General features: G+C 56.8%; 1 protein-coding gene across 3 annotated transcripts in view; it reads left to right on the forward strand.

The window, feature by feature from the left end:
- Positions 1–13426, forward strand: part of CCDC102A (coiled-coil domain containing 102A) — a 48833-nt gene that overhangs the window by 12176 nt on the left and 23231 nt on the right. For 2 of the 3 annotated variants that reach the window (XM_073307414.1, XM_073307416.1), the window contains exon 2: positions 7939–8958. In XM_073307414.1, the coding sequence (XP_073163515.1) occupies positions 8359–8958 (600 nt within the window). In that variant the 5' untranslated portion in view covers positions 7939–8358. Of the gene's footprint in view, positions 1–6705; positions 6785–7938; positions 8959–13426 lie in introns of those variants that run through there. The other variant, XM_073307415.1, reaches the window with a different exon arrangement.

Raw genomic sequence — 13426 nt, forward strand, 5'->3', positions numbered from 1 at the left:
GTCTCCCAGTCTCAGCTTCACTACAGAGCTTCTACCTCGAACCTTCTCCAGCTCCCTCTCCTGCCTGGCTTCCTCCTGGAGTACTCGTCTGCTCCCCTCCGCCATGCAACGCATGCTCACTTACATGCCCTCATGAGACAGGTTGCGTTGTCTCGGGGGGATTCACGAGACCTGGGTTCTTTTCCTGACCCTGCCACTGACTCCCTGCCTCACCCTGGGCCCGTTTTTTTGCCTTTCTCTGCCTCAGTTTCCCCCACTGTACAATTAGGATAATATGCCATAGACACACGCATGTTCCTCCTGCGCCCTCCATTGTTTGACTACAGTCCTAAGCATTAATCTACAGCAGACGCTCATCCCTTCATAGGGCATTACCACAAACTCCCATCTGCTGCTGGCATGTTGGATTTAGTTAGCGAGCTGAATGTTTGCGCTGACGTGGGGCAGGAAACGGGATGTTTGATTTAAACCCCGTGTCCTCTCCCTGCACAAGCTGCACGGTATCTTCACGTCACCCTCGGCTGTCATTTCCCCCCTTCTGTGCCTCTATTTCCTCCCCATTACGATAGGGATCATAATGCCCAATGCATCAGCGGGTAGGGAAACGTGGTTCCTTATCATCTGTAATGGGCTTTGCGCTCCTCAGGGTGGGATGAGGCTGTACATGTTTCCGAGATCATTATTTCCCGCTCCGTCATCAATCACAGAGCAGGCCCCAAGAGACCGAACTCCTGGGTTCTCTTCCTAGTTTGGGGGATGTGTGAGGCTCTTGGCCTACATTCTGTGAGATGCACTCAGACGCTGCAGTGACAGGTGCCATATGTGCTGGCTCTCCTGGCTCTGCCACTCACCTGCTGGGTTGTCCAGGGCAAATCATCCTCACCCTCTGCTTCCCCAGCTGTAGAATAGGGATAAAGATGTAGCATCAACTTGTGTGAGCTATCTGGGCAACACCAAGGATGATGGGGCAATCCAGAGATCCGATAATTAGGATGCACTAGGCAGATAATCTCCCTAGACCTTGTGGGGCTTGGTGACCTTAGCTGTCCCTCAGGGGATGTGCAAAGCGCTTTGAGATCCTTGAATGACAAGGCAATGTACCTGTTATAAATAAGGAAAAGCCTTATCCTTGTGCCCTTGCCTTTGGGCTTTCATCCCGTTCTCCCACTGAAGGCAGAAGCCCCATTGGTCTCAGGGGGAGCAGGACAGGACCTTGGGGGAGAAGCTGAGCAGAGAACCCCCAAGCTCATTGCACGAGTCATAGGTGAGGGCATAGAGTTAGTTTGGGGATGGTTGCTGTGGGAGTGGCCAGATGCCCGGCTTTAATGGGGTGGGGAGAGCGGGGGTCAGAGGTTAGGAGAGTTTATCTGGGTTTGTTCTTTGGACAAAGGCAGACCGTACTGTGACAGCTGTTCTGGAGAGCTGGGGAGAGGGAGGAGTTAATGAATTAATTAGTAACTTACTGAAGTGTTTGAAGTGGGTGAGAAGGGGAGAGGGGGTAGGCTGGAGCAGAGCTCCTGCAGGTAAGTTGCGGGTTCCTCTCCCTGGACGAGGCACTGTGGCCAGCATTTGGGGTGTCCTGCAGGTGGTGTCTCACCCCTCAAACAGCTCGCCAGCCCCCAGCCCGGGACTGGGACCGGCTCTGCGGTGTGAGCACAGTCAGGTGCTCGGTGTGCCTGGCCGCTGGGCTGGCAGGGGAGTGCAGCCCACTCTGCCTAGGGATGACAGAGATCAGAGGGCCTGCCAGGGGCAGCGAGGGAGGGAGGTGGAGACAGATGAACCTTTGGCTGTTCTGAGCATTACTGTGTAACCGCCAGCTAGAGCAGCTTGGGGCATGTCAGCAATAGCCTGGTTTGTAAATGCTTGGTGAGGGATCCACACTGGAGCACCGGTATCCAGATGCTGTGAGCAGGCGTATCCATCCCCTGGGCCACTAGTGGCAGGATTCGCACTCAGCCCCCGAGTCTGGATGTAGCGTCTGGATCCGTGTGCCCAACATCTGAGTGTCGAAGATCCACTCATGCCAGAAGTCGCTCTCCCAGCCTCTGAACCCACAGGCTAGTAAGCCCAGATTGGCTCCCCTCAGCATTCCCTGCGTGAGTGCCCTGGCGAGCCACGTTCCCTGCTCTGAGGAGATCCCTGGCTTTGATGTTCCTCGGGCACATTCCTGTTAGGGAGAATATGGCTTCATTTTTATTGCAATTCCCTCCGCAGCCATCTGCTGCCATCTCCACTCTCTGAATGAGGCCTATTCGCCCTCCGGCTGCCCCTTCCTTGCTCTATTACCTCTAGTGATTTATGCCCTCAGACTTAACAAGGGCACCCTTCCCTAGCAGCCCCTCCCATGGCATCCTGGGGGCGGTGGAAGACGGGGAGGGGGAGAGAGGGAGCGGGGGGCAGGGTGAAAGCCACATACAAGAGCCTGGTTCAGCTGAACTCTGTAAAAGAACTTTATGGCCAAGGCGTGAGCAAAGAGATGGTGAAAGTAGAAGGGGGCGGGGAAGGGGGCTCAGATGCCATGGTGATGAGGCAGTATGCAGAATAGAAGGGGGTGAGAGAGGGGAATAGAGGGGAAGAGCAAACTGGGGAGAAAGGCAGGGAGGTAAAGGAAAGAAGATGCTGGGGAAAGCCGATGGTCATTAGTCATCTGGCGCCGGAACTGGATGCTGCAGGTAAGGGAGCACAGACGTACAGCACAGACCATCGGCATCGACCCTCAGGTGGTGTGAACCTGTTGACTTCGCTTCCCTCTGTAGACTTCACTGGGGCCAATCCAATTTACACTGGCTGAGGATCTGGCCTGTTCCTGCTGGCCTTGGGATGGAGGCACGAAGTCAAGCATGGGAGAAGGAGACGCTGGGAGCAGCGAGGAGAGGGGCGCAGCTGGGACCTGGGGCGTGGGAGGTGACAAAGGGGGACCTGAGAGAAGAGCCCTGACGGCTTTCCAAAGCGCAGGAAGAGGAAGGGAAGCCAGTGCAGAGATTCCGCGGGCTGACCTGGGGAAAGCGGATCTGGTCAGCCGTGGTTTGGACAGATCGCCGGGAGCCAGGGCGGGCGGAGAGGAAGAAGCGGTTGTGTTGGAGGTGAGGTGCTGCCAGGGCATGGAAACAAGTTGTGGAGGTGGGGCTAGCAAAGGAGTGAGTTAGTGTTGAGGGAAATGCCATGGACGCCCATTGCAGTCAATGGCAAGATTCCCACCGACTCCCCTGGGGCCAGGATTTGGCCCAGAAGATGCTGTAGGACAAGCTGAGGGCATGTGCGCAGCCAGCCTCCTGTGACCAGAGGGACCCTGGCGGATGGAGCCGGGCTGCGATGCTCTGACTCTGCCTGTCCTCGTGTTGCCGCAGCAATGGCCCGGTGGCCTGTGCCGTGAGCTACGGGGAGGGATGAGGAGCCAGGGACTCTGCAGCAAACTCCAGCGTGTTGGTCTCCGGGCCTGGCTGTAAACGCGAAGCAAGATTCCTGAGGGCAGCGGGAAGCAGCTGTGGTTTTCTCAGTAAGTAGGGGTGAGGAGCCAGTGGAAGTGGCTTCAAGGATCAGAGAGGGGTCATGTGCCCGGAGCTGCAGCCAAGTTTGGCGGCGATTGTCTCTGGCTGGCTAGGAGCCTGGAACTGCTCCTTGCTTCTGTCTGGCACCTGGAGACTAGGCCCCGGTCATGTGCTCTGCCTGGGGATGTGCCTTGAAGCCACTCGAGCTAGTGCAGAGCGCCGCTGCCCACGTGGGAAGCACTGTCCTGCTGCAAGTATGTAGACCAGTGCTCTGTGACCTGCTCTGGCTGTTGGCTTCTGGGTGGCTTCAAGATGTTGGCTCCGACCTGTAGAGCGCTGAGAGGCTTAGGTCTCCCTGCTTGAGAGGCTGCCCGTTACCCCAGCACGCTGAGATCAGCTGGGGTGCCGACACTAGGATTCTCCATGAAGACCCCTTCCCTTTGGAACGCTCTCCCCTCCCCTGTTCCGGTCTGGAAGAGCTCGGTCCTGGTGGCCTGGAGGGTCTTTGGGTCACAAAGTGCTGTCCAGGGAGGGCAAGGAGCTTCCTCTGCTCCCTTCAGCTGCCCTTACGGTGTGTGGGGTTGCTGCTGGATTTCCTCAATGGCATGTGTAACTGGCGGCTGGGGGGGGCCTGGAATATAAGGGAGGCTGCCCTGGGGGTTTGAGAGAGCTACATAAATACTACATCTCTCTCAGTGCCCAGGGCGGGTGAGCCTGGATCCCTCCCCTCGCCTGAATGGCACAGAAGCTTGCTCCTGGCCATCTCTTCTCAGCCAGGGGGATGGTTGTGCTGGACTGGGGCCTAGAGGGGCAGCGGTGGTGGTTACGGGAAGAGCAGAGAGCGTGTGGCCCCGGGGGCTCTGAGGACTCTGCTCCCTATAAAGGGTGGGCCAGGGCTGGGATGCTGTGGAGATGGAGCGCTCCGGCCTAAGGGCACTGTGGTGGGGGGCAGCACTTGGCATTGCTGAACAGTGACTTCCTTGGGGTCCCGTCCTGTGCTGTTCGGCGGGCACATTGGGGCGGGGGACATAGTAAGGGGATCAAATATGGCTAATGGGTGGCATCCTCAGGGCTTGGCCACATGGACCACACATCTTGGGCTTTGCTGGGGAGTCGCACAGAGTGGAGAACTGGGCGTGAGGAGCAGCATAAGGGTACACTCGTTGCAGGAAGGGCAGGTTTGCGCAACAGCTGTGCCCCCCATGAGGAATCTGGGTGGGGGCAGCGCACTGCGATGGAGCCATGAGGAGAGACCCAAGTTCTCTGGAGCAGGCTGCTGGGTTTTCCCATGGCATCCCCAGCTTTTCAGTGGGTGAGCTGGGTGGAGCGGTCCGGGTGAAGGGCACTTATTGGCTGGGGATGAGCAGGCCGAGCAGGGGTGAGGCCCATTGACTGTTGTAGTGGGAATTAGCATCCTTGTTTCCCTTCATAGCGGGCTCACAAAGCCACCACAATCCCCATCACTTACCCCTAGGTTTGCAGTGCAGAAATGGCCCCCTCGGGCGGGTGAGGATGACCTGCACGAGAGCAGTCGCTCAGCGCACAGGTGGCTTCTCCCCAGGCAGACCCCAGCCTCCCCATCGCAGCAGGACACCCCCCTAAGGAGACACCCTTCCACAACCCTCCGGTGGGCGCAAACCTGTGATCACGCTCCGGTGACCTTCCTGCTGCACCAGCGCACTGCAAAGGGATCGTGGCACCCTGCGCGGTCGCTGTATGGCCCTGGGGTGGGACCGTTTATGGCCTCTGGGCCCTTTGAAGCCATGAGCTTTTCAACTTACACCTGGGCAGCCACCAGAGATGGGGAGCAGGAGACACGGCATCTTGGTAAAGGGGTGCAGGCCTACGTCAGGGGGTTGGCGCGGAGAGCTCCTGTCCCTGCGGTGCCAGGGAAAAGGGGGCTGCTTTCATCCGTGGCCCGGTCACAGTGAAACAGAGCAATGCCAGACTATGGCTGGGGTCGGCTGGGAGAGGTGAAGAGGGAGGGAAGGCAAGAGAGTTCATGATCAGCGTCCTGGCTGAGCCCCACCGACCCCTGCCCTGCCTCACTCATGCATGTTGAACTGCGTCCCCCCACACCAGGTCAGGGGAGATTCCGGCATTTGGCTGGAGTGATGCTTCCAAACTGGCCGTGAATCCAGCCTCCCTCCCCCACTCCCATTTCCAAAGGCCCCTCCGTTCGCTGCGGTTAGCCTGTCCCCCTTCCCCATCACACATGCATACACGCACCGGTCCTGGGGCCCAGCCACAGAGAGAGAGAGAAGCACAGATCTCTGCTTGGTGGGGGCCCCCTGCAGCAATCCACTTTCCAGCATGTTAGCTAGGCTTTCGCCCCCAGATGGGCTAGGCTACCCAACCCTCCAGAGACACGTCACGGCCAGCCAGCTGCAGCCCACCTTGCCTTAAAGAGCAAGGTCTCTGTCCCTGCCTCACCCCTGCCAGCAGAGATGCTGTAAGGCTGCCTCTAATGACAGGCTTGCTAGACCCAAACTGCACCTTGGTGTTGCCAATTCCTCCTGTACATGTGTGCTTCTCTCGCTTGCTCTATTTATATCCGTCTGCCTTCACTCGCCCAGCCCGCTGTGTGTGCGCGTGTGCACGCCCTGAGAATTCTTCGCCGAAGTGCTCCTTTCCCTGCGCCCCCTGGAGCTCGATCCAGCTCCCGGCCTGGGCCCCCAGTCCTGGCTGCACAGTGGAATGTAGTACGACTCCACTTGAACACACGTGCCGCTGGAAGCTCTGCGAAGGCGTTTCTAAGAAACTTTTGCAGCTCGGTGGCCAAGCTCTGGCAGATGGGTGCAAACTGTGAGATTCCAGCTAGGGTCAGAAAAGGGACTGTGCAGAAAAGACACCTCTTTACGCAGCAGCTTAACAAGAAGGAGGCCAAGAGGCGACTTGATGGTGATCTATAAAAATCTATGATATTAGGGAGCAGATAAAGGCAAAACACGATCCCACGGCTGGAAGAGAGACAAATTCAAATTGGAAATCTTTTGCAATGTAGTGAGAGAGCTCGCCAAGGTGTGGGGCAGATGCTCCATCACTTGAGTCTTTAAATCAAGGTGGGATGCTTTTCGACAAGACATGTTCTAGCTTAACCACAAGTTGCTGGAGAGAAGAATAATTCCCTCCATTGCAGGAATCGCTGGGGGAAATTCTCTGGCCTGTGTAATGCAGGAGGTCAGACTAGAATAGATCATCAAAATGATCCCTTCCCGCCTTGAAATCTACGACTGATCATCTCCCTTTGTGTCTACTCTATTGACATAAACTTTTACTCTTCTTAGCCTGGGAAGGTGAGTAAGGTTCTATTCTGGTTTGCACATCAGTAGAATTGCAGGCTCAGTTCTGACTGGAGAATCTTTACTGTTGATGGTGGAAGGGGTAGAAAGGAGACAGCTGGGTGTCTAGATTCCAGGCAGAGTGGGCAGGGTTGGCACATTTTAACGTGTACACCGGAAATTACTGAGAGAGCAAATGTTAATACTGTCACGTTGTCCTGTATAGAATCATAGAAACATAGGGTGAAGAGCCTTCAAGAGGTCATCTAGGCCAGCCCCGGGGCTGAAGCAGCATAAAGTTTACCTAGACCGTGGTATCATCCCTATGGAAATTGCTGCAGGAGACCTTTGGGGTGAAGAGTGTGAGACAAAACCAAATTCCATTCCATACTATTAGAACCCCAGGAGAGTTTAGATCAACGCGTTCACCAGGGGGCTCCCAATTTGGGGGGCCTCTCTTCGGTGTCCAGCTGGAGACCCCTGGGGGCTGGTGTTCAGCGGAGCTGAGTCCCCACAACTCCCACTGGCTTCCACCAGAGTTGTGGTTGCTCAGAACCTCCTCGCAATGATGCCCTAGTTATCTCATTTTGGATATCCAAATTTAGTAGCCGCTTGAAAATGTGGTTTTCAAATATGACCAGCAATCAGGAATGCCCTGTTTGAGATTCCCAAAAGGGGCATAATTTCAGAAAGGGCCGAGCACCCACCCTCTGGAAATCAGCCTCCTTCAAGATGTCTCAAGTTGGGGCTCCAAAAACCTGAGGCAACCAGAATCACCAGTTACTTCTGGCCTGGGGTCTTAGTGAACAGCTAGCCGGGATCAGACCCGAAGCAGTGACTAGTTGCTGATTTAGTTGGGGATGGGTCCTGCTCTGAGCCGGGGGTTGGACTAGATGCCTCCTGAGGTCCCTTCCAACCCTAATAATACAGAAGCAGCAAAGCACCAGTGTGTCCCTTCCCAGTTGTCCTCTCTTCCATGATGCCCAGTTTGGTGCTAGGTGGCGTCTTGCCCTTCCCCTCAATAGGCCCCCGTTTCAGTCAATCCAAAGCTAGGCATTGGGGATGTTGCTTCCGGAGCTTGAGGTGTGAGATGAGAAGTGCAGAGTCCTGGGTTGGGTTGAGGAACAAGCAGCTGTTTGTACGTCTCATCTTTCTCCTCCTCCTTTCAGGGCTCCAGGATCATCTCGTCGCCTGAGAAACTAGCCCAGCAAGAAAAGTGTCTCCCACGCAAGAAAGCAAGCTCATGACGGGCCTCAGCTGCCTCTCAGTGAGGAGATAGCAGGCCGTTTCCCTTCCGCTGGGGTGCCGTCTGCTGTGCCTCTCAGGGGCTAGGCAGCAGAGGCTGGATCATGTCTGCCCTTCTTCGTCTGAGGCACCTTTTGGAGGGGGTCTGGCTGCTCAGCCCGTCATGCCTGGCCTGTTTCTGACCTGGGATAGATAGGGCTCCCCTTGATCCAACGCTGTAACTGCTCCCCATTGCATGTCTGTGCACAGCGAGTCTGGGTCCCCACCGCTTGCCCAGCGGCAGTAGATGAGAGAGAATTTGTTGTAACCCAAAATCTGAGAGGTGGGCTTGCCCTTAGGCCGCCATGAGTCAAAGCACCAGCTCGCGCCTGGCAGACTCCCCTCAGCTCTCCAGGGCCAGCCTCCTCAACATCCTCGGCAGCCCCCAGCCCGAGACGATGAGCCTGCCGGACTCCATGCCCCCCACCCCGAAGAGTGGCACGCCCTCGCCGGGGCCGCCCCAGCTCCCCCTGCTGGGCGCCGTGTGTCTGGACGGGGACTGGGAGAGCCGGGAGGAGCTCCGGCTGCGGGAGCTGGAAGAGGCGCGGGCCCGGGCGGCCCAGATGGAGAAGACCATGCGCTGGTGGTCGGACTGCACCGCCAACTGGCGGGAGAAGTGGAGCAAGGTGCGGGCGGAGCGCAACAAGGCCCGGGAGGAGGTGCGCCAGCTGCGGCAGAAGCTGGAGACCCTGACCAAGGAGCTGACCAGCCTCAAGCGGGAGCGGCAGGAGGTGCTGAACGAGAACGAGCAGCTCGGCAAGGAGGTGGCGCGGCTGAAAGGGGAGGGCGAGGAGGAGCGGGAGAAGGAGCTGGACAACAGGGTGGCCTCAGAGAAGGAGAACGAGGGCTCCCAGGAACAGGAACCCGTGCGGGATGTGGGCTCCGATAAGCTGAGTAAAAACAAGGTGAGGGGGGAGAAGGGAACAGGTTTCCATCACCCCCCAACGCATGCAGGGCACCTTCATGTGCAAATGGATGCGCTCGCAGGTTGACCCAGCATGATCCAGTGGACAAGGCACTGGACTGGGAACCAGAGCTCTGTTGTGGGCTCAGGCCCTGGCCAGCTGGGTGGTCTTGGACAAGTCCGTGCCATACTCCGTGCCTCAGTTTCCCCATCTGTGACTAGGAGGGTCTGTATGATCAGCTTGTGGGTAAAGCACCCTGAGATCTGTGGACAGAGCCGTGTACAAGCTTTGCCTTGCCAGCGATGGGGGTGTGGAACACAGCATCACCAGTTAGTTAACCAGCCCCTTCTCCTTGGCTACTAACCCCCCGCCCCCCAAACAGCTTCCACAGGCCTTCAGAGTGACGTTCGCTCTCAGAACTGGGCATGTTTGTTTTCAAAGCAGGCTAGACTCATGCGCGCCCTGGTGGTTCTGTCCCCTGTTTCCCCTCCCAGTCTCCCCCTTGCTCAGCCCTGTGCTAGGACCCTCTCCTCCCTGGCTAGCTGGGGGGCTCTGGGGTGGGACCAGCAGGGATTTTACAAGCTGTAACATTTCCAGTCGAGGAACAAATGTATTTTCATTGTGGTCATCAGGGACCAGCCCTGGCCCTGCTAGAGGAGCTGGTGGTTTGATGTCTGTGCCCCACGTCTACGCTAAGAAGACCCACCTGAGATTCTCCTCTCTACCCAGCTGGCCAGAGAGACCAAATTCAGGATCCTCACCGGCTGGGGATTATTCTGAGTCCACTCACACGTGGCGAGGAAATCTGTGTTGGACTAGGTCTCCTAATGGTTTTACCCGGAGCCTGCTCCAGGTTCGTCTGCACCATGGCAGGTGCACCTAGCATTTTTCATAGCACCTGGCACCGTGCTGTCTCAGCCCTGAAACATAAACCCTATTCCAGGTGGGGGTAGAAATGAAGTTCTCCCAGAGGCAATGCTGTGCCCCGAGTCCCTTCCGAAATGAGCAAGACCTCCAGTCCGGGTTTTCCTTCTGCCAGGGGCTGTATCGCTGAGCCCGTCCCCGGGGGTGGGGGGGCAGACACCTGATCCAAACTATCCCCCTTCATCCACATAACCCACTCGCCCATAAGGGAGGCCACTCCAAGCTGGAGGCTGACACAAACGGCCACAGTATCTTGAGATCTGGAAGGGCAGCCAGAGGAGAAACCCCAGGCTGGAGTTTTGTGCCTCTGCAAAACAGATCCTGGCTGTTCTTCTCTTCCACCCTTGGGCAGACAGAGAGCACGTGGCCAGTTAGGGGCAGGACAGCTCAGCATGCTCCCTTGCTTTGAGTTTAGATTAATCCCACCATCCTGCTTAGTCTACCAGACACCCCCGCCTCCCCGCCCGCCCCGGTTCCTTCCTCCTCCAGAGACCAGGGAGGGATCTACAAAAATGGATCAGGTCAGCTGTCCAGCTGTGTGTCCTGCTTGTCAGATTGCTGTCTCCTCTTTTGTGCTGCAGCCTCGGGCTGTGATACTGATAGCGGATGGCAAATCTCCAGTTGCTGTCCCCTGCCACGAATGCGTGGGTTGCCGGGTTTCATCTGCCAACGTTTGGAAGCTATTCATAGTGGTATCCGGGGTAAAAAACAAAATCATTACCACTCCTCTGAAATGCACTCAGTTGGGATTGTTTCCTGCTGAAGCAGAGTGAAAAATAATAGATATTTTGCTCAAGAAAATTAATAGGGATTGTCCCTCTTCAAAGGGCCAGATGGCCTGGATCAAAAGAGATGCACTTGCAGGGTGCTGTGAATTAGACGCAAAGGCCTGTTTGAATGGATCGTTGAGCTGATGATTGCACAGCCGCAAAAATCAACATTCAACGATATAGTTCCCACAGCAACTGTAACTTGCCCCGGCGTTCCCCCTCCAATTCTGTATGGGGTGGGGTGTTCATTTGAATGCCTTTCTGGATCTGAGTGATGTGACAAGAGATGCAAAGGGTGTGGCGACCGTAACTTAGAATCGCCTGACACCTGGGTATGTAAAATCTCAAGCGTGACGTGTGGTTAACGTAGGTTTTTGCATTTAATTTCCTTATGTTCAAACAGTGTGAAGCCAATACGTTGATTGGACTCTGTACAGTCAAACAGTGCAGGATCCAAAAATATGCATTTTAGGCAATGTGGCCTAGTGCAGTGGTTTTCAAACTGCGGGTCGTGACCCAGAACTGGGTCACAGAATGGAAGGCACTGGGTCACGGCGGCTCTGGTCAGCAACACCAACCGGGCCATTAAAAGTCCCGTCGGCAGTGCTGCCTGGCGAAGGCAGGCTAGTCCCTGCCTGTTCTGACACCACGCTGTGCCCTGGAAGTGGCCAGCAGCCGGTCCGGCTCCTAGGTGGTGGGGCCAGAGGGCTCCGCGCGCTGCCCCCGCCCTGAGCACCGGCTCTGCGCTCCTAGGAGCTGGGAGGTGGGCAGATGCAGTGCCTGCGGGCGAGAGCCACACAGAGCCGCTTGCGTGCCTCCGCCTAGGAGCCAGACCTGCTGCTGGCCGCTTCCAGGGCGCAGAGCGGTCCGCGGTGCCAGGACAGGTGGGAAGCCTGCCTCTGCTCCCCAGCTGCGCCGCTGACTGGGAGCCACCAGAGGTAACCTCATGCCCCCAACCCTGTGCCCCAATCCCCTGCCCCAGACCTGAGACCCTCCCCTCAAATCCAGAGCCCCTTCCTGCACCCGAAACCCCTCATCCCCAGCCCCACCCCAGAGCCTGCATGCCCAGCCCAGAGCCCTGACCCCCTTCCGCACCCTGACCCCCGGCCCCAGCTCCACTGGGTCGCGGGCATCAACAATTTTCTTCAACTGGGTCGCCAGAAATTTTTTTTGAAAACTACTAGCCCTAGGGGTTAGAGCACTGGGCTGGGACTCAGGAGACCAGGGTTCTACTCTCTGCTTGGCCACTTCGGGCAAGTCATTTCCCCTTCCTGTGCCCCAGTTTTCCCAGCTGTAAAATGGGGATAATGAAGCTAACCTCCTTTGTAAAGCGCTTGGAGCTCTACAGATGGGCTTAGGCGGGGCTGGCGTCGTTAAAGAAATGCCCGTGTTTGGGCACTTTCCATTCAGGTTTCCCAGGCGCTGGGGCTGTGAGCTCAAGGAGCAGGGGTGCTCCATAGAGTGTGCAGGGCTGGAGGCCAGCGGAGTGGCTGCCAGAGCTGCTTGGGTGTCTATCATGCCCCCGGGAAAGGAATGGATGGTGCCTGCAGCCTGGGGCCCTTACGATGCCATTATTAAGATGGGTTGAGGCGAGATTCAAGGGGGACTTTAGAATAGGGGCAGCTTGCGAGGAGAAGCTGGTACAAGAGCTCAGACTAGATGATCATAAACAGTCCCTTCTGAGGCTGGGGACAGGAGAATGTGGGGCCAGAAGGGAAGCTCGGGGTGCAGGGAAGCGGGGGAGGTAGGGGGTGGGGTGCGAAGGCAAGGCTGAGCAGGATGTGGGGGGCCGGAAGGGAGGTTGGGGGGGTTGCGGAGGATTGGGGTGGGAGATGGAGGAGATAAGATGGCCACTCCCCCAGGCTGGGGGGAGCAGTGGGGAAAAGGCGTCCCTTCGAGCAGCCAGGGGAAGACAGTGTTCCAGGATTACAAGTGCTCAAAATATAAATGTTGAGAGTTTGGTGCCCTGCAGCGGGAGCTGTTGTGAAGGCACAAGAAGCTCCTCTGATTTTCAGGGCTTGGGGCAGAGGACACAGACCTGCCCTGCAGCTGAGCCCAGTCTTCATGCATGACCCCAAAGCAAAGAGAGGGTCCTGGGGCAGCAGGAGGCAGTCGAGGGAGGCATGGGGGGAAAAGTTGCTGCTGGGTCCAGCGGCCTGGTCCCCGTCACAACACGTCCCTGGCTCCCGCTGCCTTGGGACGTCTCGACTCGGGATCTGGGCAGAGGAGAAGCCTGGGGGGCAGGAGAGAGGGGGAGACAGGGAGTTGGTGCTGCTGGGTCTGGGGAAGGGGACAAGCCATGGGGGAGTCAGGACAGTAATAGGAAACGGATGGCAGTTCCCCTAGCTTGGGTGAGGAGAGGGTAAATGAGCAGGCAGGGAGAGGTGTGAATTGTGCGTTGACTTCTCAGTCTGATATTACCTGACACACGTAGCCGGCGGAGTAGAGGGGAATTAAACAGTCAAAAGACAGCCTGAAGAAACATGGTTTGATGATAATATAAAAGTCTAATGATTTGTGGGGCCAATCTCATGATTCGGGGGGATCTGACTCCTGGGTTTTGTTCCCTTGAGATTGGCAACACCGTGTACGGTGTTCGTAACTTATTACAGAGCAGCTCCACATCCGACCCAGCCTGCTCTCTTAAACGCACCCTGTGGAGTTTGTTCCCGTGATAAACCAATAGAAGCCAGAAGGTTCAAGCTGACATCGGCATGTCCACACACACAGCTGCCCCGTTTTAACAACATATAAAATCACCCCTTGGGTATCTC

The sequence above is a fragment of the Lepidochelys kempii genome, chromosome 12, assembly GCF_965140265.1.
Source record: "Lepidochelys kempii isolate rLepKem1 chromosome 12, rLepKem1.hap2, whole genome shotgun sequence".
Classification (NCBI taxonomy): Eukaryota; Metazoa; Chordata; order Testudines; family Cheloniidae; genus Lepidochelys; species Lepidochelys kempii.